Source organism: Mus pahari, chromosome 15 (genome assembly GCF_900095145.1).
Source record: "Mus pahari chromosome 15, PAHARI_EIJ_v1.1, whole genome shotgun sequence".
Lineage (NCBI taxonomy): Eukaryota > Metazoa > Chordata > Mammalia > Rodentia > Muridae > Mus > Mus pahari.
Window position 1 is genome coordinate 56,729,170 of NC_034604.1, and position 26,801 is coordinate 56,755,970.

At 46.2% G+C, this 26,801-nt stretch overlaps 1 protein-coding gene across 1 annotated transcript in view; it reads left to right on the plus strand.

Moving 5' to 3' along the window:
* The window catches only part of Apcdd1 (APC down-regulated 1), a 31,382-nt gene extending 16,647 nt beyond the window's left edge, over positions 1–14,735 (plus strand). The window contains exons 4-5 of the mRNA XM_021214811.1: positions 10,903–11,224; positions 12,755–14,735. Coding sequence (XP_021070470.1) covers positions 10,903–11,224; positions 12,755–13,203 — 771 coding nt within the window. The 3' untranslated portion in view covers positions 13,204–14,735. The remainder of the gene's footprint in view (positions 1–10,902; positions 11,225–12,754) is intronic.
* The last annotated feature ends 12,066 nt before the right edge of the window (positions 14,736–26,801 follow it).

Here is a 26,801-nt window from a genome sequence, read left to right on the forward strand (position 1 = left end):
TACATAGTGAGGTAGTGAGTACCAGGGCCAGCCTGAGTATACAGCCTGCTGTCTACAGTATAAGACATTGTCTTGAAGACAAACAAGCAAACAAACAAACAAAAACAAACAAACAAAATAAAAACAGCAAAAACCCATCCCCTCAATAGTCACAGGTAGAGTGGGTCGGGCTGTCTGGCCCCTTACCTAACCTCATGCCACTGTTTGCGCGCCCAGGGCCAGGTTCTGTTTCCTTGCCAGCATGTGCCCACTTGGGCTCTTTGATGTCTTAAGTGTCAGAAAGAGGAGAATTGGTATCGGTTCCTGTTTCTCCCCCCCCCCCCTTCTTACACGAATCTCTTCCCCTACCTCCTCTGCCTCCCGAGTGTGAAGGTTCCTAGGTGAGCCTCTTACTGTGGTCCTCAGTCCATGTTGGGAGGACCTATCCTGAGGTTACTGTTCCTTCCGGGTCAGAGGTCAGAGCCTGACTGGCTTGTGATTCCTGGGGGGGNGGGGGGGGGTAGGAAGAATGTCTTCAGAGCCAGTTATCCCGGCCTGGCATGGGATTTCAGGGTGACGGGCACGATGCTGACCTTCTCTGGGGCAGTTTTTATTTCTAAACAGTTAAAAGATTTTCTTGAACTCTGGATAAATTGGCAAGCATGTGGAATTTGGAAATGGGAGCTGGTCCTAGTACACAGCTGTCCTGCTGGCACCAGCTGGGGTCAAGTGCTCCTCTTCTGACCCCTGGGAGGCTCCGTCCTTCTTTACTTTACAGTGGAAGTGCTACACAGATGCTGTCCATCCTGTCTCCCTGAGCTGGAGAGAGGAGCCCTTCTGGCTGGCGGCTCCTGGAGAAATGGAAACGGCAGGCTGGAGAGAGTACAAGCGCTGTCGGCAGCCATGAGACACATCCTCCTGTCGTCTCCTCCCTTCTCGGACGAGGCAGTTGTGGGAGCATTTATCTAGATTCTCAAGACTCAGACTCCTTAAACCACCCCAGGTCTGAATCCAAGATTCCAGAAGCATGAATGGTGGAAAGAATTTGAGGAAGTGAGGTTTATCTAGAACATTTCTTCATAAAAGGGATAAGGAGAAGACCGGCATGTGTAAAGTGATCTCATTTGTGTGAAACTAACGCTGGCAAATAGCGGGGGAACAGAGGCTGTGAAGAGGGGGAACCTAGCAATGGATTCCGAGGGAGGGTGGGGGTGGCTTCTGTCATCTGTACCATGGTCTTGCAGAACCTAAACACCATTGCCAGGGAAAAATTAAAATTCAAGAAAAGAAAAAAATCCTAGCTAGGAATCATAAGGATAAGGCTGGTAGCCACTGGGAAGAAGGCTTAGGTTCCCCTGGCTCAGCAAGACCTATGCTGTGGGACCACGGTGGCTGTCCGGACAGCGTGGTTACAAGACTGTAAGGCCACTGGGTCCAGTAGCTGAAAGTAGTTGTTCTTCTCTTGTTGTCCCTTGCCTTGTACCTCTTGACTTTGGTGCATCATGATGCCCCTCGGGAAGTGTTTAGCTCCTTCCCCAGGACAGCTAGGAGGAAGTGAATGGACTTGGCCAGTGTCTTTCTAGACACTGGACATGGTACAGCCCAGTTGCTTGTGCCCACGGGACATTCCAGCAGCAGGTTGTTTGGGCTGGTTGTGGCTGTCTAGCCCAAGACAGGAAGCAACTGGGAGAGTTTTCTTCAGAGAGTACACACGCCCGTGCAGGGGTCCTGGAATCTCTAGCTTTGAACTTGTTGCCTCTCCCTAATTGCTGGTCCATGGAGACCTGGCCAAAACTTAGTTTAACGCTAAATTAAGTTTGAAACCGCTAGGCTTAGCCCCCCTGGAAACAGGACACCGTGTAAAAATAGAAACTTCAAGGCAGCCTGCTTTTCTAGGCTTTATGCCGCTTGGCTCTAAGGCTCTGAGTCCTTTGGCAAATAAGAGCTGTTTGCAGACTCAGGTGTGTGGAGATTTCTTTCAGGAGGAAATTGGCTACTCTTCCTTAAGAAAAACCAAGGTGGCCTAAAATAACCCCCTAAGAAGATGCTCCAAGCAGGAGTTTAACCCCAGCACAGCACCACCCTCTATGGTTACTAAAAGCAAATGACGACCAGGAGCTTTGGAAATGGCAAGAGTTTTAAGCTGATGGAATTGCTCGTTCTCCAAAATCCTCTACAGATTCATCCACAGGGTTGCAAGTCAAAAGGATTGTCTAAAAGTAACCCCCAGGCATTGAGTGTCTTAAATATTCTGACCTCGAAAACTTGCTCCTACAGCTGCCTGGGGGCGGGAGGGAGGCCTTCACAGCACCTGACCCTGACAGAAAGAAAGGGGTCACAACTCCTACACACTCTACAGGCCTACAGAAACTCCCCGGCTGGGAACCAGCATCAGTTTGTAATGCAGACTCTTGTTTGAGAATGATGGCTTTCATTGTTTACAAGGTATTCATTCCAAGACCCCACAGACATCAAAAGATGACTCAAGTCCTATGCTGGTATAATGTGTTCATGGAAGCTTTACCTCCATACACTTATACATCTCTAGTGGACTTACAATGTCTAAGAGAGCCCGAGTCTATAGAAATGCCTGCTATACCGTATCCTTCAGGACACTGCAAGCAGAAACACTTAGTTAGTACAGGTGCAGTGCTTCTCCCTTGGTATTTTGATCTGAATTTAGATGTATCCTCAGATAAAAACCCATTCATGGGGAGGGCTGACTGTGTGTGAAAAGGACAGTGATTGTGGAACTTCCTGGCATTAGTGACATCAGAGGAACTGGAACAGGTGGCCATGGGCAGTAGACTTTTTCAGCCCATTGCTGCTGCAGACTAGGTTTGTTATTGGTTCCTTGAGCATATGCTATGAGACTCCTGGATAATGGGACAGGACACCAGCTCGGGGAAAGGACAAGGGGTTTTTGTGGAAGGATCCTGTGTGCTTTCTCTTAAGGATGGGACATTTGCAGAGATGAGAGGAGATGGATGTGGTGGTGCAAGGCTGAAGGTTGGGAGGGGGTGACCTGAGAGTTCCCCATGCCATTCTTAGGGAAATTTTCGTACAAAAAATTCTTCCCATTACTGGGCCAAGGTGTTCACTAGGCAAGCAGATGCCGCATGGTATCTATACAGACAGGGAGTGGTGGTTGGGATGTCTTGCTTGGTTGTAAGCATCACACCATGGCTATGATACAGCGCTGCTGCCATGCCCTGATTGCAGATATAGATCTTGTTATTTCTTGATTCCTCCAGAGGATTTTGGCAGACAAACAGGCATGCAGGGTTGCTTTATTTAAGGAGTTAGCAGGCTAGGAAAGATTTGTTGTCAAGGACAATGCAAGCGGTAAACATTTCATCCCTTAAAAGGCAAAAACACTGAGAGGCCAGAGTGAAACCCCCAAGAAGCAGGAAATTGGCCATTTAAAAAGTATGTCTCAGCGGCTAGGGTGAGAGGAGGGGAGCAGGCAGGAAACTTCCTCCGAGAACAGTGAAGTCATCCCGGCCCCTTTAAGGGATCAAAATGAACCAGAGGTCATAGGTTACCTGAATCCAATTCTGAATTTATGCATTACATTTATTTATTTACTTTGTGTGTGTACACACATGCAGAGCTTGGCAGCCAGTGTCCTTATTCACTGGGCCATCTCCTTGACTCTGAATCTGTCTCCAGAAAGCACTGAAAGATGCTCCTCCCACAGACAGCATCTCTCCTGATGGATAAATGTGACTTTTATTATTCCGCCCCCCCCCCTTAAATATCCTGAGATACTTTCTCCCTAACAGTTTGTCCATCAGGAGCCTCATCAGGCTCGCCAGTGTTCTACCAGGGGACCTAGGGAATGGGGGGGGGGGGGGTTCTCTAGTCTTGGCCTGAAAGGACTAATGCGGAAGCCAGATGGTCTGGAACAGAAATGTCACCCAGCCCACAGCAGATTGCCATTGCAAGAGCATTCACCAGAGGCTTACGGTACCCTGGGTTTCTGTATGGGAATCACGAATACTTTTTTCTTTCTTTTTTAATCCAATGGAGTAAAGCCTTAGGAAAGGAAGTTTCCATCTTCTCCTCCCATTTCTCTCCTTGAACAAAACCTTTATCCAAGAATGGCTGCTTTGAAGACTTGTGCTTTGTCCGGCCCGCTCCTCTAATTGATCTTTCACAAGATCGTCTCGAGTAATTTCTTCCATTCTGGGAAGCCCGTGGAAACAAGTGGGCACTGTCAGCAGATGCCGTTGACCAACCCTCCAGAAATAAATGCTGGCAGGAAACAGGAGAAGCCTGAAGAGCCCCCATCAGTCATCAGCCTCAGCGCCCTTTGCCATGGGGCTGCAGCGCTTGGTGAGGGACCACTTGCTGATCGCAGAACCTCAAGCCTGAGAGGGGAAGGACCTGTGGAGGTAGCGTTCCATAAGCCCTGGGACTGAATTAGAGGCCCAAAACAGCTTTACGTTTGTGAGGTCATCTGACCCAAGTTATTTTCTCTCTGTATATCTTGGTTACGCAGACTGGAAAATATGCCAACGTTCTCAATTAAACGTAAGACCTAGGTGTACTTGAACGCCTCAGAATCCAGAATGCATAGCACAGGCTGCAGTTCTTGAACCTGCTGCCCAGGGGCAGTGTGCCGGCAAGCAAACTCTGCTCCCTGCCAGCAATACTGTGTACTTGGGAACTGCAGGGTCGATTTCCATTTTTAACACGAGATCTTCTTTTTCAAAGAACACTTGTATGGGGCTTATTTCTAGCTCCAACCCTCTTGAATTAAATCTTCCCCCAACCCCTGGTGCCACGCATGGAGCCCAGAGTCACTTACATGCCAGATGAGCACCCAAGTCCTTAGATTAGAGCTTTTTATAGAGCTTTTTATAGTGGGTGTAAAGAACAGCAGCAAAGCTACATCTACTGCTCCCCCCCACACACACACACCCCTAATCTTAACCTTCAAACCCTGGGTATGCAGAAGGCCTGATTTTAAATAGTTCTTTCTAACGTGGAGGGCAATGAAGTGCTATAGAGCCAAGTTGGTGAGCCTCGGAAAGGACACTTCTCAAGTGGGAATCTTTATCAGAATGTTTTATTTTTTAGTAAAACTAATTTTATAAAGCAAACGCTTTCTGGTGGTGCAAATCTTCTTCCATGTGAACGATCTGCATACGGAGTTCTCATCTGCTAATCTGTAAAGGCTCTCTCATTAAACCACACTAGAAAGGGAGCTGTAGAGCAATACAACGTGTAGGCTTTATTCTCTGCGACACAGTTGCCGTAGATCCCTTTAATTTTAATTCACGCCAAAGAGTATAAGAACTTAAGAAAAAAAAATTTAAAACTTAATTCACACACAGAAACCTTACACACCCCCATGACTAAAATCGTCACTTTCTTGACCTCATCCACTGAGTCCAAAAACTCTGCCTCTGTTTAGGACATCTTTGGTTGCTTGATGGTAACTGCAAAACTGCTTCAAAGGGATGGGGAGGTGGGTAAAACAGACCGTCCTCTAAAGAATTTTGCAAGTGACAGATACGCTCTTTATCAAATTGTTACGGAAGGATAAATTTAAACCACAATAGGAAGTTGCCCATTGGGACAGCTGTTACCAAAGCGGGGTGGGGGGGAATGGAAAATAAATCTTGGCAAGGATGTGGGGGAATTGGAACTCTCGTAGTTTGCTGGTAGAGATGTCAAATGGTACAACGACTGTGGAACTCAGGCTTCTCCCTCGAAAATGCAAACATTGCATTGCCATATGGTATAGCTATTTTATATCTAGGTATATACTCGAAATGATTGAAAGAGGAATGCAAATATATACCCATGCAGTCGTGTTCATGGAGTTCTTCACAGCAGAGACAAGAGAGAAGCAGTCTAAAGGTCTAGGAGCTGATAGGCAAAATGTGTCCCTGCCTGAAATGCTTAGGCCTTAAAAAGGAAGGACATTGTAATACATGGGAGAACCTAGAACACATTTGCTAATGACACTGGCCCACCACAAAATTACAAATATTGTATGAATCTCCTTATAGGAGGTCCTAAGTTATCTCTAATAGGAGGTCCTTAGTCTTGTCATGTTCAAAGACAGAAAGTACAGGGGTGGTTGCCAGGGGCTAGGAGAGGGAGGGATGGAGGGTCATTTGAGTTAAGGAAGACAAGAAGGTTCTAGAGATAGTGTGATTCCTACCTAATCATGTGACTATTCTTTTTTTGTTTCTTTGTTTGTTTTTTGGTTTTTCAAGACAGGGTTTCTCTGTGTAGCCCTGGCTGTCCTGGAACTCACTTTATAGACCAGGCTGGCCTCGAACTCAGAAATCCGCCTGCTTAAAGTAACATTTTAAATGGTACTGGAGATGTAGTTCAATAGTAACAGTACTTGCCTGGTGAGACTGAGAGCTATGGTCTCATCCTTAGAACCTCAATGAATAAATAAAAACATTTTATTCACTTTACAACCTGAGGTTAACCCCTGGGACCCATATGTGGAAGGAAAGAGTCACTGGAAAAGTTATCTTCTAACTACATACCCTCCCACAATACTAAATGTGTGTAATTTAAATAAAATAAGCCCACCTTAATGATGGCAGCACAGAAAAAGAAAAACCTGCCAGTGCAGCTCTTTTCTTGTAGGGGAACAGAGAGTAAGAAGTCTCATTATAATGCTAAAGCTGAACTTACAATCCCCCTGCCTCAGTTCCCAAGTGCTAGAATGATTTGTGTTCACCATGTGCATGGCTAGAAGTCTTCCGTAAGTACTCATGTACCCTTTATAGGCCAGTTTACAAGAATCTATCCACACTCAGTGATATAGCACTACACACAAAGGGTGGGGTTGCAAACAGGAGCAGGCCAGGACACTGGACATTACAAAGAACACCTCATTAATTAGGCTTCCACCCCATACAGTAGTCATTTCCCAGTTCCCAAAGAGGTTCCTTATTTCTTATCCTCAACATCGCACAGGGAACAAATGTCCCCAGTGCTGTCAGCAGCAGGAAGGAAACCCTGACTTCCCTGGCTATTTCAGTTATATAAATCAACATTTCCTTGGCTGGAGCAGGACAGGAGTAATGTGTGGACCCACATGCATTTCAGCACTGTCCACCAACTGATAACCACATTATATTACGCTGAATAAAAGTACCTAGATCTGGCTGGAGAGATGGCTCAGTGGTTAAGAGCACTGACTGCTCTTCCAGAGGTCCTGAGTTCAATTCCCAGCAACCACACAGTAGCACACAACCATATATATATATATATATATATATATATATATATATATATATATACACACACACACACACACACACACACACACATATATATAAAAATTAAAAAAAGCCGGGCGGTGGTGGCGCACGCCTTTAATCCCAGCACTTGGGAGGCAGAGGCAGGCAGAGGCAGGCAAATTTCTGAGTTCAAGGCCAGCCTGGTCTACAGCGTGAGTTCCAGGACAGCCAGGGCTATACAGAGAAACCCTGTCTCGNCTCCGAGTGCTGGGATTAAAGGCGTGCGCCACCACGCCTGGCTCATGTGACTATTCTTAATGCCACATAATGGTACACTTAAAAATTACTAAGTTAATGAGTGTTACAACTTTTTTTCTTTAACCAAAAAAAAAAAAAAAAAAAAAAAAAAAATAACCAGAGTAAAGAGTTTGGTAACACTAATGCTTAAGAGCCAGGTTCCTCCTGGCCACTGCACATGAACACAAATCCCACTGGTTCAATCATACCCGGCCCACTTTTGATTTCTGCCCAGTGGAAAACCTGTATCTCGAGAACACAATTCATCTGGCAGAACCACAGGCCAGAAGAATCCTCTTAGAGGCCAGGACTCTTGCCTGCTAGTCTTAAAGAAGTGCTATTCGTGAATACCAGCCTACCACTCCTGATGCTATCATGGTACAGCCTGGATGACAGCTAGACCGTTTCCCCACTCATCCTTTTCCTGTTGAACTAAAGAGCATTGATCTTCAGTGTTGTTCCATCAGCACTGAGCTGTCCCCGAACCAATACGGCTGCAAAAGGGGAGAACAGATCTTTTCAGGGATTGAAACTTAACTTCCTAGAAAGGCCAGAAATGAAGGTGGCACAGTGGATGATCCTAAACTCCCACTGTATATAGAAAATGAAGTTATGGAGAGTGAGGTGGAGAAGAAGTAGAGGTAGAGATGGGTGACAGTAAGTTATTCAGCCCACCGAACCTTGTAAGACCTCCTGGGAATCATGCGGTGGGCAGTAATTGTCTTTGCTGTGCAGATTCCAGCGGGAAGGGACAGCTCTGTGTGGACCACTGGAGACCCTGTGGGTCCGAACTTCTGACCCTGTCTGAACATCAGCTTCTGATGCCTCCTCTAGAATGTCGTATGCCACCTGCAGGAGCGCTAGACTGTCATGGATGGCCAGGGCCTCAGCGGCATAGGAAATAGTCTTCATGCTGATTGTGGTAATATTCTAACATACTCTGCCCTTTGCAGGATCCCCAGAGTATACATGTTACAGACACCAACCTAACTTCCCATCCTGGCCTTTAAATGTCAGAACAACCCGTTTAGGGCAAAAGCTTTGGATCCTTCACCTCCTGGCAGCTTTCGGAGAGGACATAGCATGTCAGAGCTCTGGACTCTGGGTTCTCTTTTACTTTAGCACCATGAACTTCCTACCATGAACCCAAAGGACCATGACCATTGCTTTGGTCTACCCAAGTGGGGACACTGAGTGGGAACCACCTTGTTCCTCCATTCCTCTCCTGCAGCAGTTATGCAAGTATGTCTGAGAGTCACCATGCTATAAGTGAGGAATTTGAAGTAGCAAGAGATGAGTAACTTGTTTGTGGCTCCCACCAGCTGTGAGGTAGGCAGCAGGGGGCTGGCTCAGGCCTTCAGGATCTGGCCAGAGATATTCTCATTCGCTCTGATTCAGCTCTGCTTTCAATGGGCTGTTTACTTGTTATCTCCCTGGGTCCTATCACCCTGTGGTCTGCTGATAACCGGGCTGGAGCATGGTTTATATTCTTCTCTTGCCCCAAAGCCCTCTGCAAGAATCCCAGGCCAGCAAATGCACCTGGACCCTGGGAGAGGGAAACCTTGTCCCCTCCCCCTTTAACTCTGTACCCAAAGTTATCTCACCATCTGCAAGCCACACATCACAGGCACAAAAGAAGTGTTCTCTACTGCAAATGGTAACTAAACTCATCCAATGGATGGAAAGGGTCATGTAAGTACAAAGTCTTCCCTTAATGGGGGTGCAGAAGAGGCAGGTGGCAGCCACCTGCCTGCTCTCCCACCCCCACCCTTACCACAGTCTTCCAGGAAGGCAAACTTGTCACTGTTGCCAAGTCACATTTATGAGGACTACCATCCTACCTTGGGGAAGGAGATGAAATTTTAACTTCAGGAAAAAATCCTGAACAGAGGGGTGAAGGTGTGACTGTGGGTCTGACTACACATGACCTGGGAGTCCCAGTGAGCTCTGCCTCCTAATCAGAGGGCAGAGATCAAAGGCTATGGTCCAACTCTGCTCACCCCTTGTGCCTTGTACAAACTTTGAGGGAGTTAAAGAGTAGAGGAGACCATTGGGTTAAGAGTTGTCCTGCTGGTTGATTGGATGTGGTGAAGATGTCACAGTGCTGTGCCCAGGGCCAGTCCTCCTGACTTACAATCAGGTTTTGGTTGCCAGCTCTGGAGCCTCCAGGCAAGCAGGTTAGTCAGAGCTGACATCTGCCATACGGGCACCAAATAAACGCTCCATGCACGGGCCATGCCTCCTGGCAGCGAGAACACAGCTTTACAGAGGACCTTAAGCTACAGAGAGTTGGGAAAGCAAACATTTCAGGAGCTGGGAAGCTGTGAGCCTTGGCCTCTGAACACACATGGACAGGCTGTGCGCATGCCCCAGAGGTCCCCCGTACCCTTCTATGTGGCTCCTCTGCCTCCCGCATTCACTTTCTCAAAGGAACCCCGTGATTCCTCTCATCTGTTGTCACAGCTCTGTGTTCTCCTTGGTGAGTTTCTCCCTAATTGTGCTGAAATACACCCATAGATCTGTTTCACTTAAGGGCACAGTTAAGTGGCATGAGTCACATTCATAATGGTGACGTTTTACCAATGTTCATATCTGGAACTCGCACCTTGTGAAACTGAAGCCCGCTACCTGTGTTCTCTGTCTCTACCTCCCCCCGTCCCATCCCTCAAGGTCGCCTTCCCACCTCCTGTCTCTGGATTTCACCATTAAATGTCTCTCAAATAAGTGGAATCAAGCAATGTATGTGTGGGCGCGAGAGTGTGACTGGCTTATTTCATTCCGCGCAGTGTCCTCGAGGTCCATCCGTGTTGTAACTTGTGCAGAACACCCTGCCTTTTAAAGTTGAGTTCTCCACCATCACACATGCAAAGCCATTCATTCGTTTGTGGCTGCACAGTTGGATGGCTTTCCTTCTCACTACTGTGGGCCAGTGGTCTTGCTTTGAGTTCTTCAGGACATGTACTTAGGAGGGTGGTAGCTGGATCACGTTTGCCGAACCATCCCACTCTTGTCCACAAAGGCTGTGTCATTTTACATTCCCAGAAACAGGACCAAAGGATTGGGAGGTCTCCACATCCTCACCCACATAACCACTGGACTTGTGAGGATTTGAAATCTCAACAGGATTCTAAAGGGTCCATGCCATTGCTGACATTAGGTAGGCTGTTCTGGGACAGCCGCGTGCATTGTGTGAATACACATACTGGCTCACACTGTGCTCCTCTATGCTCTGGGCACCAGAGCCTGGCTCCATTTCTTTGGGGGGGGGGGGTTCGGGTATCAATAATGGTGCCCCAAGTATCCAATCCTAACCGTGGTGAACCCGCCCCCATTTTCAGGGATACACAGGCACACTGAGCCCATGAGAAGACTAAAGTCTCTAAATGTCTTGGATTCTTTGTTTCAGAACCACAACCATGCGTGCATAGCCTGCCGCATCATTTACCGGTCTGATGAACACCACCCTCCCATCCTGCCCCCCAAGGCTGACCTGACCATTGGCCTCCATGGGGAATGGGTGAGCCAGCGCTGCGAGGTACGCCCCGAGGTCCTCTTCCTCACCCGCCACTTCATCTTCCACGACAACAACAACACCTGGGAAGGGCATTACTACCACTACTCGGACCCTGTCTGCAAGCACCCCACGTTCACCATCTATGCTCGAGGCCGCTACAGCCGCGGTGTGCTCTCATCTAAGGTTATGGGTGGCACGGAGTTTGTGTTCAAAGGTAAGTCTGCTGGTTCACACCTTGCAGCACAGTTTAGCACATTTCTGCCGGGCCAGAACCTCAGAGAAAGGGTGTCTATGCTGCTTGAGATCTGGGGATGAGGTGAGAGCCATGTCTGCCTTAAAACATCCTTGGAAATGCCTCCTTCCTGCCTAGAGCAGGCTAGTACCAGACCTCTACATGACACTCAGGTACCATGGAACCCAAAAGCGTCACCCGGGCCACTGAGATGTGAGAGTCAGGGATGCTCCTGCAATGAAATCTAGCAGCCTCTCTGGTAGCATCAGGCCTGTTTGCGTGCTGTGTCCCTTTCCTGAATGAGGAATACAAAGCAGGTGTCAGTTACTTCTTGATGCTCAGAGCTGTCACTTCCAGTCTGAGCTGTGGCAGCATATGAGAGCCTGTTCCAGGCTGGAAGGCGAGACCACCACAGGGAAGGTTCACTCTGTGAACTGCTCACCCAAGCAAGGAAGCTGGGGTTGGGAAGCACCTGCCCTGACCCCAAGGGAGGGCTTGCTGCTTTAGTTTTAAATTTGAATGCCTAAAAGGTGGTTATCAGTATGTAATACCAAATAAAGAGGGTAGCTGGGTCATTGGGTAACCCCTTCAGAGTAGCACTTTCGTCCAATGATTGTGAGATGTCTGTGTTGCCTTAGTGAAGCCCTGAGCATGAACACCCTCCTTTGAAGGAGGAATTTAGCTCCTGGACACTGGCCTTGTGCTAAACTTAATCAAGACAAATCTGTCTACTCACTAAAATTCCCACTACATGTGTGTACAAGGCTAGCCCTTAGGACCCCAAGGGTCCGCAGTTATTAATCTGTGAAATTGGTGATTCAGATATGTGTTCGATGTGACACCTCTTAGGTACTTCAAACATTTGAGTTTTGTTAAATATGGAGGGTTTTTTTTTTTTTTGCATCTTAGGGAGTAATACCAAATAAAGGGGGTATCTGGGCCATTGGGTAATCCCAAAGATGACTTTTGACTTTTGAGACATGCTGAGATAGTTGTATTTCACACTGACATGTGTGATCATCTCCAAACTGGACTCAGCATGTAAACCAAATGTCACCATGTTCTGGCCATACCTACAGTATACTGTCCTGACTTTACATTCATGGGAATTAATTTTAGGGTTCCCTGAAGATACCAAAACGCAAAGTTGCTTTAGTTCCTTCTGTGAAATGAACATACTTGCACAAAACCTGTGCATATCCTCTTACACTTTGCACCATTTCGACATTACTCCTGATACTTAATGTAGTCGTCGCAGGGCCATGTAGTTAAGCTGTAGCTGCAGAGTGCATGACAGTGTGAGCTGGCTGGCTGTTTGGTATGGTCACCATTCCAATCAGCATATGGAACTTCCTACCCGAGCCTCCTTTTCTGATGACTGCGGCCAGCCAGGCAAGCGATTGGATTGTGCTTTAAAGAGAAAGCAATGTCAGAACAGTGTCTAGCATTTGCCTGAAGTGTCTGCCTCCTAAGTTGTGTCCCTGGAGTCATGGATATCTCTCTTCTCCACAGTAAATCACATGAAGGTCACTCCCATGGACGCAGCCACAGCCTCCCTCCTCAATGTCTTCAGTGGGAATGAGTGTGGGGCTGAGGGCTCCTGGCAGGTGGGCATCCAACAGGATGTGACACACACCAACGGCTGCGTGGCTCTGGGCATCAAACTACCTCACACGGAATATGAGATCTTCAAAATGGAGCAAGACACCCGGGGCCGCTACCTGCTGTTCAATGGCCAGAGGCCCAGCGATGGCTCCAGCCCAGACAGACCAGAGAAGAGAGCCACATCCTACCAGATGCCCTTGGTCCAGTGTGCCTCTTCTTCACCGAGAGCCGAAGACTTGTTGGAAGACAGTCAAGGTCATCTGTACGGCAGGGCAGCAGGGAGGACAGCTGGGCCCCTGTTGCTTCCTGCCTTCCTCAGCCTTTGGACTCTACCACATTGGCGCATCCTCAGATAGAAGACGTTTTCCTAAACCAAGACTCTTTACCGTGTATGACTTTTCTTCGCACAAAGAAAAGACAGTGATTCTTTCGATGCACTTGAAGGCCTTGAGATCTGCCGTCGCCTCTCCTCTCTCCCTTCTTCCAGCCTCTGCGTCATGAGCGGTGTGTTTGAAGTTTCAGCTTTGAATGTCTTCCCGCCCGATCCGTGGCCTGAGAACTTCATAGCGGTGTGATTGCACTTTAAGTCTGCAGAGAGCCGGAGCTCAGTGTGTTTAGGGGTGGCAGCTGCCTTTTTCTTTCTGTCCCCTGACCTCTGACTGTGTTTCTGAGCTGAGCTTAAAAGATACAAACGACAATCTGCGGCTCTCTCTCTCTCTCTGCCATTGCTTCTCTTTATCTCTCCAAATCCCTTCCACGCTCAAGGTTTTCTACACTGGAACCCAGTGCAGAGTTGGCTTGGAACTGCCATGAAGACCCCCGTGTTCGCTACAGGAAAGCCTGGGGTGGTGTTGAATATATAAGAGAAGATGCAAGGTTCAGCTAAATCTTTGTTCCCAGCCTTACTGCTAATCAACACTTTCAGAAATGTTGAGTAGAGAGGTGTCCCTAAAGCTTCAAAGTAACTTCAGCTCTGTTGACTAGCACCGGTTTTCACTTGTTGACAAGAGATGTGTGCCATATACTTGGTTGGATGGCTACAGAGTACAGCCTGCTGCTTAACCCTCAGAGGAGACTGATCCAATTGGGAAATTCAGAGCAGCTACCTGTTCCAGGCAGCCAGAAGCAGCAGTAGGGGGTAGGGGTGGGGATTCCTTGTGTTAAGTGCCACACAAGTGACAAGGAGATCTGTGGAGTTCTCTCCAAGTGAAGCAATCCCCTGTGTCCTGGCTCACACTGTGGTTGGGGTGGGCACATCCACTCTGCCATCTTTGACACACAGAAACTGAACATCAGTGCTCCAGTAACTTACTGATGAAAAGAGGTTGGGGTGGGACTCACCCACAGATGAGCCACTCTGCTAGGAGCCATCTGTCCCTGTGCTCCGTGGTGGGGGTCTAAGAGGAGTCACCCTGTTACTAGAATTACTGGCTTGACTCAGCTTCCTCTCTGTATTTCCTTGGTTCTGCCCCAGCTGTGAGGTCCAGAGCCATCTCATTCAGGGTTCGCCGCTTCACAGTCATCCGAAGGGAGGAGGGGATGGCCGTCCATTCCTTCGTATTATTGCAACTGGTGCTATAAACACCAAGTGCTATTGCTCACAGAGACCCATGCAGGCAAGTGGGGGAGAGACAGAAAACCTAGATGGAACTGAAAGCAGACATGGAGACCAGGACCCAGGAGAAGAGTCAGTCGTGTATTTAAGAGTTCACTTTATGAAGCAGTAGCTTTCAGTGTGGTGTTAAATTATAACGAAGGCATGGAGTACCAGAGTGCTTTATATTTAGATTATATTTTAAGTCATGGTGCATACTTGAGGGGATTTATTAAAATTGAAAGTACTAACTTAATGTCTACTAAGTTTAATAAACAAAGAATTTGGAAGTAACCCCACGAAATTCAATCTTCTTTGTCAATTCAATGAATTCTAGCACTGTCTTCAAAGTGTGAACCTATAGATGCACTTCAGTGATCAACAGTTGGGTTTACAGCCACTTTGGTTCACTGCAACCCACCTGGACTTATCTGTTTCTACTCTTTAACAATATGCTGCATATACACCCACAAAGGAATAGCTATTAACACATACAGTGTGTAAGCATGATGAATCTGTGAAATTTGTGTGATCACTTTCTGGTGTGATATAAATCTCTACAGAGAAATAATAACAGCTTATTCACAACTCACTGACACACTAAAGTATGTCACCATCATTCCCAAGCGCATCCATCTTGGCTTGGTTATATCATGCTAACAGCAATAGGGTCTCTAGAGTCAGGTCCCTCATATGAGCCAAGGTGATCTTGATGTTATATGGTTTCTGGTGACCTTGAAGCTGCAATGGAGCTTGAAGTCATCCAGGCTGGAGGGTCAGACATGACAAGTCAATACTGAGATGCTTTCTTTGTTCTTTAGATTTCCCTTGTTTTAATTCATGTGTATGGTGGTGGAACAGGTAGATATAGTCACATCCTACACCTACACCTACACCTACACCTATACCTACCGAGTACAGGTGTCACACAGTGCAGAGAGATCCCTGAAGCTGGAGTTACACATGGCTTAGAAGCACCCAGTTTTGGTACAAAGAGCCAAATTCTGCTCCTCTGAACGAGGAGTATACCAGTCTATCCTCCAACACCTGCCTACTTTTAAGACAGTGTCTTACTATGTATCCCAGGTTGGCCTTGAATTCATGATCCTTCTGCCTCCACACAATAAGTGCTAGGAAGACAGACCAGTTCTACTATGTCTGACTTGGAACAAGTCTGAGAAAGGTAGGCCTGACCCTAGACTATTCCATTTACATAGCAAGTTTGAAATCCACCATAGTTCAGTACTCATCACCTGGCAAGTCCCCCTCCTAGTCAGTGGTGGGTAATTCTTCTAGTAAGTTCTAAATCTGAGGGAAGTCATAAATCATGGAAGGTTCTTGCAGAACTCACAGGTCAGCTGCAACTGGGCTTTAGGCCACTGCTGTAGCAGAACATGAGGCTGGATGGTTGGCAAAGGATACAGGTTTATTCTGGTTTGTGGTTCTGAAGACTGCGAAGCCTGAAATCGAGCAGCTGCATCTGATGAGGGTCTTCTGCTTGGTCATGGCAGCAAGCCCCCAGGTAAACTTAGGCAAGCATGAGGGTAGACTTGCTTTATCCAGCCTATTCTGGCAACAAATCCAGTTCCGTGAGATTGATGCCCTGCTGAAAAGAGAATCATTCCGTTCATGATGGTCCATCACTGACCTCTGCCCCTGCTATTGGCTCCACATTCCAACCCTGCCACAGTGAGGGAGTGGGACTCCCACTCGTGAATTTTGGCACAACACAGTCAAAGCATAGCACCAGACTTCTTCTCTTCCTGAGGAGCTTACTGGTAAGAGTCAGAAAAGTCCCTTGAGTTGACAGTAAAGTTAAGAGTTCAAAGTCTAAAATTCAAACTGCCCCCACCCATCAATCTCAAAAGAAAACTGATGGAGTCTCCCCTTCAATCACCACAGAACCAAAGGGTCCATTTTCTCAGACATGGGGCAATTCAGCAGTGCCCAGCATAAAGAGCCACAACCAGGGTTGCTGGCATTCCTGAATGCCATGGTGTCCTGCAGAAACAGCCTGTGGGTCTTGTGGCTTCTGCTTGAAGAAGAAACTTCAGTAAAAGGACCAATTGGTATTCTACCATCTCTCTCTACTTAGCCCAAATGCATGATTTTCATGGCACCCCACATAGACTGTGCAATGTTTTGTTGTGAATACCGCCTTCCATCCCTACAAGATTTGAGGTACATGACACTGAGACTCAGAAACCCAGAAGGAATCTAGTCAGTCATCAGGCACTATCCCAATGGAAAATGGAGAGGAAAGTTGGATGGAGACAGAGCAGAGCCCACACAGTGCCCCACACAGGTGTCCCCAGCCTTTATGTAGACACCTGAGCTTTTACGGGTCCAAACAGCTCCCATAAGGCTATGTCTGCAGAAAGAACAAGTAAAGACCGTTTAGGTAAATGCTCTCCACAGATATTTAGATTCTAGAGAAAATTCATGAGCATTCTTTCTTTACATATAAAACCACATGTCCTGAAAAAAACAAACAAACAAACAAACACAACTCCCTAACAGAAGGCCAGAGTGTTGCTGGCTTGCAGCCCAATCACCAATGATGAAGGTAGCTCCTTTTTAGTCATTATCCCACTTCCTTCATGGTTCAGCTGGAAGAAATACTATCTTAGGGGGAAAAACCATATGGGAAGCTGTGGCCTCTGGCTTCTCCACCACTGGGATATGATCAGATCGACGAGTTAGACTGAGTTAAATCCCAAAAAAAGATCTAACAGAAGTGATGTACCACCAAAGGCATAAACCCAGACACACTGTCTTAGTTACAGTTTCTATTGCTGTTATGAAACAATATGACCGAAAACCAAGTTGGAGAGGAAAGAGTTTATTTGGCTTTATGCTTTCATATCACTGCTCATCATTAAAGAAAGGAAGGACAGGAGCTCATGCAGGGCGGGAACCTGGAAGCAGGAATTGATTCGAAAGCCACGGAAGGGTGCTGCTTACTAGCTTGCTTCTACTTGCTTGCTCAGCCTGCTGTCTTATAGAACCCAAGGCCACCAACCCAGGGATGGAGCCACCCACAATGGGCTGGGCCTTCCCTCCTTAATCACTAAAATTTTTAAATGCCTTACAGGCTTGTCTCTAGCTGTATATTTTGGAGGCATTTTCTTTCTTTTTTTTTTTTTTTCTGTCTATTTTTTTGTTTTGTTTTTGAGACAAGGTTGCTCTGTGTAGCCCTGGCTATACTGGAATTTACTCTGTAGACCAAGATGGGAGGTGTTTTTCTTAATTCCTCTCCTCTCAGATGGCTTTGGCTTGTGTCAAGTTGACAGAAAACTACGCAGCAGCGTATACTCACACATCTGTGCCCAGCCTCCTCCTGCAGGTAGACGTCCTAGCGAGTGGATTCTCTTTCACAAAGCAACCAATGTCTGTTCTCTGTTTCTGGTCTCTATTTACGTGGACTCCATAGCCCTACACCCTCTGAAACACCACGGGAGGGATTTTGACCCCTTCCTGTGAGCCACTGAACTGCTACTGTGGACACCAAGGGAATTTGCAAGCACAAAGGGAATGCTGACTTTCCTGGATCTGCCACCGACCGCACCAACTCAGCATTGACTTCCCAAGCTTCAGTGGCAATGGACACTTACGCCCATGGTCAACAAATAGGGAGTTTTTTCTCATTCAGAATAAATAAATAAATAAATACATACATAAAACAGTCATGGAGGGAGGCAGCTCAGTAGTAGAGTGCTTAATCCACATGTATCAAATCCTTCTGGATTAAATCCCCAGGAGCAGGAAAAATAAACCCACTGATGCCTATTGAGTTGAGGGTGCGCCGGGCGTGGTGGCGCAGGCCTTTAATCCCAGCACTCGGGAGGCAGAGACAGGTAGATTTCTGAGTTTGAGGCCAGCCTGGTCTACAGAGTGAGTTCCAGGACAGCCAGGGCTATACAGAGAAACCCTGACTCGAAAAACCAAAAAAAAAAAAGAGTTGAGGGTGCATTTGGCAATACTTAATGGGCCAGCGAGATGGCTCAATATAGTCACCAAGCCTGCTGATCTGAATTTGATCCTAGGACCGACATGATAGAAGGAGAGAACCAACAGACATACCATGGGTGTGCGTATCATGGTATGTGCACACCCACACCTATTAACTACATAAAAAGCAATGCATATTTTAAAATCGATGACATAGGGTTCACCAGGAATTTGTATTTTCCGAGAGGAATTTAGGGACAGAAGGCCTAGTCCAGTGGGTCCTCAACATTCCTCATGCTGTGACCCTTTAATATAGTTCCTTGAGTTGCAGTGATGCCCAGCCATAAAATCATTTTCATCATTAATTCATAACTGAACTTCTGATACTGTTATGAACTGTAACGTAAATATCCGTATTTTTCGATGGTTTTAGGTGACCCCTGTGAAAGGGTCATTTGACACCCCCAAAGGGTCATGACCCATAGGTTGAGAACTGCTGGCCTAGTCTTTCTGCAGCTAATGGGACAACCTGAATAAGAAAAATTCAAATTGAAATAAATCTTCAGAGGACCAAAGTTATGGTGAACATGAGACTGCCTAGAGGTTCTTTGCCAATCATCTTCCTGTCTAAGCAAGCAGGTCAGACTCTCACAGGCTGGGGGTGGTGTGACAGAAACTTCCCTGGGATTGGAGACAGAGGTTAAAACACTGTCTCCTCAGAAAGAAAAAGAGGCTGTGAGTTGACAACTGGTGGAAAAAGCAGAAGGAACCGACTACTGTTCTTTTTCATTTATTTATGTGCACTGTCCAGTCAGGCATGGGACAGTCAAGAGCAGGACTCTGGACTCCATTACAAGATGGTCTTGGGGTGTGTGTGTGTGTGTGTGTGTTCCCTCACCAATATCATAATTCAAGGGAATGGGTCTCTTGTTGAAATCTGAAATTCCAGGGGCTGGTGAGATGGCTCAGTGGGTAAAAGCACCCGACTGTTCTTCCAAAGGTCCGAAGTTCAAATCCCAGCAACCACATGGTGGCTCATAACCATCCGTAACAAGATCTGACACCCTCTTCTGGAGTGTCTGAAGTCAGCTACAGTGTACTTACATATAATAAATAAATAAATCTTAAAAAAAAAAGAAAGAAAGAAAAGAAATCTGAAATTCCCAAGTAAAAGGCTTTGGATGGGAACAGGCGTTGCCCATCCTGGCTCCAGCCGAGAAGGAAGAGTTAATGTCTTGAAAGAAATGATCTTGAACACACTTCAAACTCAGCAGCTTTGGTTCAGCAAGTGCAACAGTTACAAACAAGAAGATGCTAAAACTCTTTAAATGATGTCTGTTTCTGGGATATGGAGGAGCAGTGTAGTGGGTAAATGTGTAAAGCCTGAGTTATTCAGCATCATGAACTAGAGCCTGGATTATAAGAACAAATTGAGAGGTCTTGGAGCTCAAATAAAAGGCACACGTCAATAGAAAAATAAATAAAAGACTTTTAAAGACATTTCTTTCCAAAATACATGGCATTTTATATTGGTCCCTTCCTTGACTGCTGTTTATTTATCATGAGAAGCACTTAGTGATGTCACAGGGAGTTTTATAAACATGGAAGTTCGGGCTTTCAGGGAAGGTTTCCTAAAAGAGGAGAGATCATTCTGGTTCCTCACACAAAAGCTTTCAAGAGTCAAGAAAACAAAGTCCCCGGAATGACAAAGTGCATTGTCTAAAGAGCCTTCTGTGAGTCTAACCTTGCACACTCTGGTATCCATAGCAAATTCTAGCCAACCTCAGTGTTTCCTTATTAGCCTGAAACTAAATGGCAGGAAACACCCAGGAGCACCAGTTACACTTCGGAACCTCGTGCCAACTTAAACCCGAGCGGACAGATCTGTGAAGCTCATTTCTTAATACTTTGAGAAATTCCACTGAAATGAGAGATAACACACTTGAAAGGCAAGCGCTTTTTTTTTTTTCATCAATAAATAAAACATCAAAGTGATTTTTTTTGAGCCAGAAATCCAAGGAAGTTGTGTGCATTTTCAGCATAAATAAGCAGGGCATATGAATTCAAATGATCAGCCCTGTTTAAGCCCAGCAATCCTTCCTGCCCCCGAGCAAGCTCTCTCCAAGGGGACAACATAGACACAGAAACTGCGCCTTCCACTAGACCCAGTTTTTCACTTAAAGGGTCTAAGATTTTGATCATTTTTCCAGACCATGGTGAGCTGATATGCTAACTTTTCCATTTTAATTCACTTGAGAAATACTGGATTTTAGGGAAAATGGTAGTGACTGAAATAATTTGGAACCGAATAGGAATTAGGAACTCCATATGTACATCTAAGAAGGATAATGGTGGCTCCCCCACCCCTGCCTGCAGCTGACTTCAGGATGTATACAGAGGTGGAAGCACCACAGACCTTCATAGTTTCTCCCTGGTTTATCTCTCTGAAAAGGTCTGGCAGAGCTGAGTCAATTTCCTCCATTTTTAAGTAGAATCTCTTTCCTGCTTGGTACATTTAGCTTTCTGAACAAGAAGTAGAGGCAAGCATTGACCAATCAGTTAAGACACTTGCGTTGAGCCTAACAATCGACCCGAGTTCTATCCCCCAAGCCCTCACAGTAGAAGGAGAGAACCAACTGGCTCCTGCAAAGCTATCCTCTGAGTTCTATAGTGTACTATGGTGTCAACACAAACACACAAACACACACACGCACGCACGCACGCACACACACACATACACACGCACACACACATACACGCACACATGCGCGCGCACACACACGCACACACACATACACACACATACACACACGCACACACGCACACACACACGCATGCACGCACACACACGCATACACACACACGTGCACACACACACACACACACACACACACACACACACACACACACACACACACACACAAGGGAAAAAGAAGCAAAGCAAGCAGACCTGCATGGATTTGTACTCCCCTCCACTACATGTGAGCCCTTGTGGAAGTCCTTAACATCTCTGCGCTCAGCTTCCTGACTTACAAACTGAGAATGAGGGGCCCAGAAAGAAGGCTCAGCTGGTGAAATGTTTGCTTGCTGCACAACCATGAGGACCTTATTCCAGATACCCAGTAGCATACATATGTAACTCCAGCACTTAAGAGCGGAGACTATAGGACCCTGGGGGCTTCCTGGGTGTGCCGGTCTAGCTAGACCCATGGACATCAGGTTCAGTGGAAGGTGGAGAATGACAGAGACATCTGCACATACATGTAAAATTCTGTGTCCACCAGGATCAGAGCACCTGCGTAGTTTGCTGTAGGCTCATGATTCTGCACTCTGTTTAGGTCTCTGAATCTGCTTTTCAATGGGATTTCCTCAGGAGACACTTATGGACTCACAAGTTGAGAGAGAGAGAGAGAGAGAGAGAGAGAGAGAGAGAGAGAGAGAGAGAGAGAGAGAGAGTGTGTTGTCATGGTTAGTCTCTAAGCGTCTGCCACCAGTGGAGGGGCATGTCCTATCTTGCACCATCCCATGTGTGAGACTGAAAGAGGCCACATGGGAGATCAAAGGGGGCGAGCATGCTGGCTTGTCTTCACAGGGTTGTCTCTGAGTAGTGATAAGGTAACATCAATTAAGGCTCTCTGTGAATCCTGGTATACGTTTTCATGAAAGAGTGGCATACAGTTAGGCTTACATAAAAAACAATGCCTATGTGTAATTTGAATAATGACTTACCTGTCTGAGAAACACACAGTATAGATTTGTTATTTAAACCGTCTTCAAGAGTACATTTCCATGGAACACAGTACTTCACCATTTCATGCAATCATCTCTATTACCTACTTCGAGAATATTCCATCACACACATAGTCCTCTTTAAAACGTTACTCTTGGGGCCATCAGGACTGATCACTGTTTTGCTGTTCTGGTAGGGAAAACCAAGTTTGGTTTCTAGCACCTATGTCTGGAAGCTCATATCTGTCTGTAACTGTAGCTTCAAGGGATCCAGCAGCCTCTTCTGGTCTCCTTGGATGCCTGCATGTATGTGGGATGTGTACATAGGCACACAAAGCACACACACACACACACACACACACACACACACACCAGCAACCACCAATCTGCTGTCTGTCTCTGGATTTGCCTGTTCTAGATTATTTTGTCTTGTCTAGAACGTCTATCCTTTTTTGAATGAATAACATAACTTGTGTTGATCTTTTCTGGAGGGAAAGACCCCAGATGCTGAAACGACCCTGGTCTGAAAATCTGAGACCTTGCTAACCCTCTAAATTAATTTTTATAATGCGCTTTAGTACATTGCAGAAGTGTGGTCTATTCCTATATTTATAAAAATCATTAGATGCCTCAAAGATAAGTCTGCTTACATAACCAAGTCTTACAAACTTTAGTTTTGGGGTTTGGATAAATTTTAGGGTTTTTTTTTCTTTAGCTGATTCTACTTCACAATATTCTGTCTTCCTCAAAAGGACAGCTGCTGGGAATAAGACATCACTCATTGTGTTCATTAGGTTACTTTTGATACATATGAAGGAACTGTGATGTCACAGCCTGCAAGCCTTATTACACAGCTCTACAGGTGACGCTCACTCCAAAACTCTCCTAAGAAACAAGTTCAAAACAGCTACCCTGCCTGTTCCTGTTAAGTCTGTGAAGTGCCACCATGTTTCTTCATGCCAACTACCCAGCCTGTGTTTTACCAGAAGAGGTGCTAACTAAAGCTCAGGTAAGTGAGCCCCAGATGCTGCAAATTAAGCCATGTGTTCTAAAGTCTAAACATCTATCCCAGCAACTCCCCACTAATATTTACAAGACCAGTGTGACTTAAGCTGACCACGGTGGCTTAACCCTATCACTATTGAAGGGCAGAAAGTGTGTAGGGACAAACTAATATTGTACATGCGAAGAAAGCTTTGATTTCATCAGTTTCCACCGAGATCCAATGTAGTGATTCTTTGACACTATAACTGATGGAGGATGCCCAGTGCCAGCTGGACACTTCCAGGGACATTGCTCAACTCTCTAAGGCATCTTATTCCACTTAGAAACTTGGAGTTCTATGAAATGCTTTCTTCTCTTGCGCTGAAATCAATGTTTTTACCCATGGCCCTAGTTCTGTCTGAATAGTAGCCTCTCCTTCCACTTGGTTCCCTTCCAACTAGAGGCCTGTCCTGTCTATTCCTACTCTTCTGAAAGTGCAGCTTTCCCAATCCCACTTGGACACCAGCACTTCCAGTCACTTCTCTGTTTTTATCTTTTCACTCAATTTCCAGTTTGACAGACAAATATTTCTAGATGATGCTGCATAACCCACCATTACCGTGCAGGAGGCATTGTAAATAAGATTGACAGCACTACTTTCCTGTATAGTCCCTGTGTTAAGTGGAGTCCACAAGCCAGTATAGCAAAGCCTTGGTCCTCAAGTGGAGCTACGGGGAGGTGGTGGAATCTTTAACTAATGGGACTGTATAGAAGCAAGTTAGGTCAGAGCTTGGAGGGGAAGCCAGTGTATTCTTCTGCTTGTTTTACCTCCTTATGGCAAGTGAGCAAAGTTGTTCCATCATGTGCCATTGCTAAGGCTGGGCTGCTGTAGCCCCAAAACAACAGGCTGATGATTGTGGACTGAATTCTCTAAAGCTGTGAACAACAGCAACAGCAGCAACAACAACAACAACAAGAGCAACAACAACAACTCCTCTTTCTTTTTTTTTTTTTTTAAGATTTATTTATTTTATGTATATGCGTACACCATTGCTCTCTTCAGACACACCAGAAGAGGGCATCAGATCTCATTACAGATGGTTGTGAGCCACCATGTGCTTACTGGGATTTGAACTCAGGACCATCTGTCCAGCCCAACGACTCCTCTTTCTAACTTAAATAGCTCAGATATGTGTTATAGGAATAGAAAGCTGACTCACATAGTTTCCTGAATCGAATTAATTCCAATGGAATAAGTGAGTGACTGTTTCCAAAATAAGACATTCAACTTTGAAACTGTTTGTTATCCTTAAAGCTTCCGAAGAGAGGCCAGCTCTTTTATGAGGTATGATATAGAAACGCAGGGGTTCAGAAAACCCCAGCAGTATAAAACTCTGAGAAGGTTCGGCTTGAGGGAAGCTTCCTGGTAGAATACCCACCTTGCATGTGCAAAGGTTTAAAGTCCATTCTGCACATCCTTACTCGCACCTCTTGCTTAGAAAAGAATTTGAGATGACCCGATGTTTATGAAGAGAAAAAAGATCACGTATGTAGTTATGATGCGTGTCTGAAGGTAAGTAGAGTGCTCTTTGTGCCTAGTGTTCACGGGATGCATTGCTCATAATCCACAAAATAGCACACAGTGCATGAAGATATTTTTTCAACTATTTTACCTTTGGGAGACTCCACCCTTATATAGGAAGCTTGCAGAAGGTACTGCAGTTGATCCAAATAGGTGAGTCGGCACAGAGAGAAGTTCTGGTATATTGATAGTGTTGCTGGAGGCAAGGACACTCACTGGGTTTTATTTCCAAGGAAATCCCTGGTCTGATGGGTAGGGCCCCCACCCCCTGGAGCAGAGGGCTGGGCTGTGAATTCAGCTTTTGCCCATCTTGGTGCTTGGTTATTTGTGTTTGAATAACTGTCTTGCGTTCTTGGCTTGGATCTTCCTGCTCTAGCTTAGACTATATGGTTCTTCACTGTGCAGTCAGAGAGTCTTTATTTACCTATTTATATCCGACTTTATTCCAAAAATGGCTCGAGGCAGCTTACGGAAATACCTACAACTCAACAAGACCAAACAGTATAAAAATAGATCCGTACATCTGGACAACCAGAATGGAAGGCCACGCAAAATAAGAACAATCCAGATGTGGCCTTGGTATGCATTAGGATATGCTGTCAACGAGTAAACTCTAGCTAGAGGTGAGCCGTGGTCAGTGCCAAGTTCTCTGCAATTGTAGTGGCAGCATGGCTGAGCACTTCATGAAACTAAAAGGAGTCGGTCGCTCCGGGAAAAAGTGTAACTGTTTCCAAGAGCATGAAGAGGTATATATCTCTCCTTTGGAAATCCCATTTAATGGAGAATAAGCTCTTGTTTATCTTGGCGTGTTTCGTTCCCATCCAGGAACAAGGAGGCAGAAAGGAAGACCTTTTCAGGTGACCCACTGCCCCAGAGGTCACTGTTGAATAGCTTTTGGAAAATGGCATCAGGATACCTGTGTCACAGACACTGGGCTTCCCAGGCCGGCCCAAGTATGGAGGCTTCCAGGGTTGTTTAAAACCCTGGGCTCATCTGAAATTAGCTTTCACTGGCCCGTGGAGCTGAAGCAATCATACTCCTCTTATTTTGCACACCTTTGATGTGCGTGGCTTTTATGTGGAATTACCGCTGTTCGCCACCGAGGAGGAGCTCTTTCCCAGGGATTTTTGTGGAGCAGGATTTGACTTTCATCTTTCAGTTAAATCTAATTAGGAAAGCCAACCGAAGGAACTTCCCATAAAATGAGATGTTATTAAGTGCTAATAAAACACAGACAGGTAGAGCGAGTCTCTTGGTTACACAAATCATAAAGGCAAGGCCTCCTTCCCTTCGGAGAGCCTAATTATCTGTCTCTGGGCTTTCATGTGACTGGGGCATGCTATTATTAGGTGTCAATAAATGCCCACAGGATGCCATCTGCATACAAAATATGCTCTGTCGTGTGATGCGCGCCTGACATTAGCTTTTGGCGAAGCCGAGTCAGGTTTAAGGCTCAAACCTGCTCTACTTCTTTGTAGCAAAAGCACTTACCATGTGCTATCCAGGCAGTTTCTAGAACAGATGGACTATTTGGGGAGGCAGCAGGCACCGCCTGCCTGCTGTTGTCTTTCTTGGAGTCCTAATGTAGCCATTCCTGGAGGGGGTGAGTGGGGGTGGGGGGGACTCTGCCATGGACATGGGCCTACATAAGTGTCTTCTGTCTGTTCTCTCACAGGTCGGGAGGAGAGAGTCAGTTCCTTGTGTGGTCCTCCCACTAGCCAGCCAACCCTGATAGGGCACAATGGATCATAATATAGTGGCCGCGTGGGGGTGCTCCTCTGGCCCCTCCTGCTCCTCTTTATTCATGTCCTTCTTCTCTGCTCACAGAGGAACTGTTCCGGGTCCTTAATCTAAGTCAGCCTCTCCCCTGGAAAAGTGATCCCTGGTCCTCCTAGCAGAGGTGTGCGCACGCGTCTGTGTTTTATGTGCAGAAGTGTGCTAGTGTCTTCCTGGTGCACACACTGCTCAGTGTGTAAGCATACGGATGTTCAGTGTGTCTGTGTGTCTGTGTGTCTCTGTCTGTGTTTCTGTCCGCACGTGTTTGCATCCAGCATGGCTTGGTCTTGGAAACCTAACTAGGGCAATGGAGGAATGAAGAAAGGCCAGCGACACAG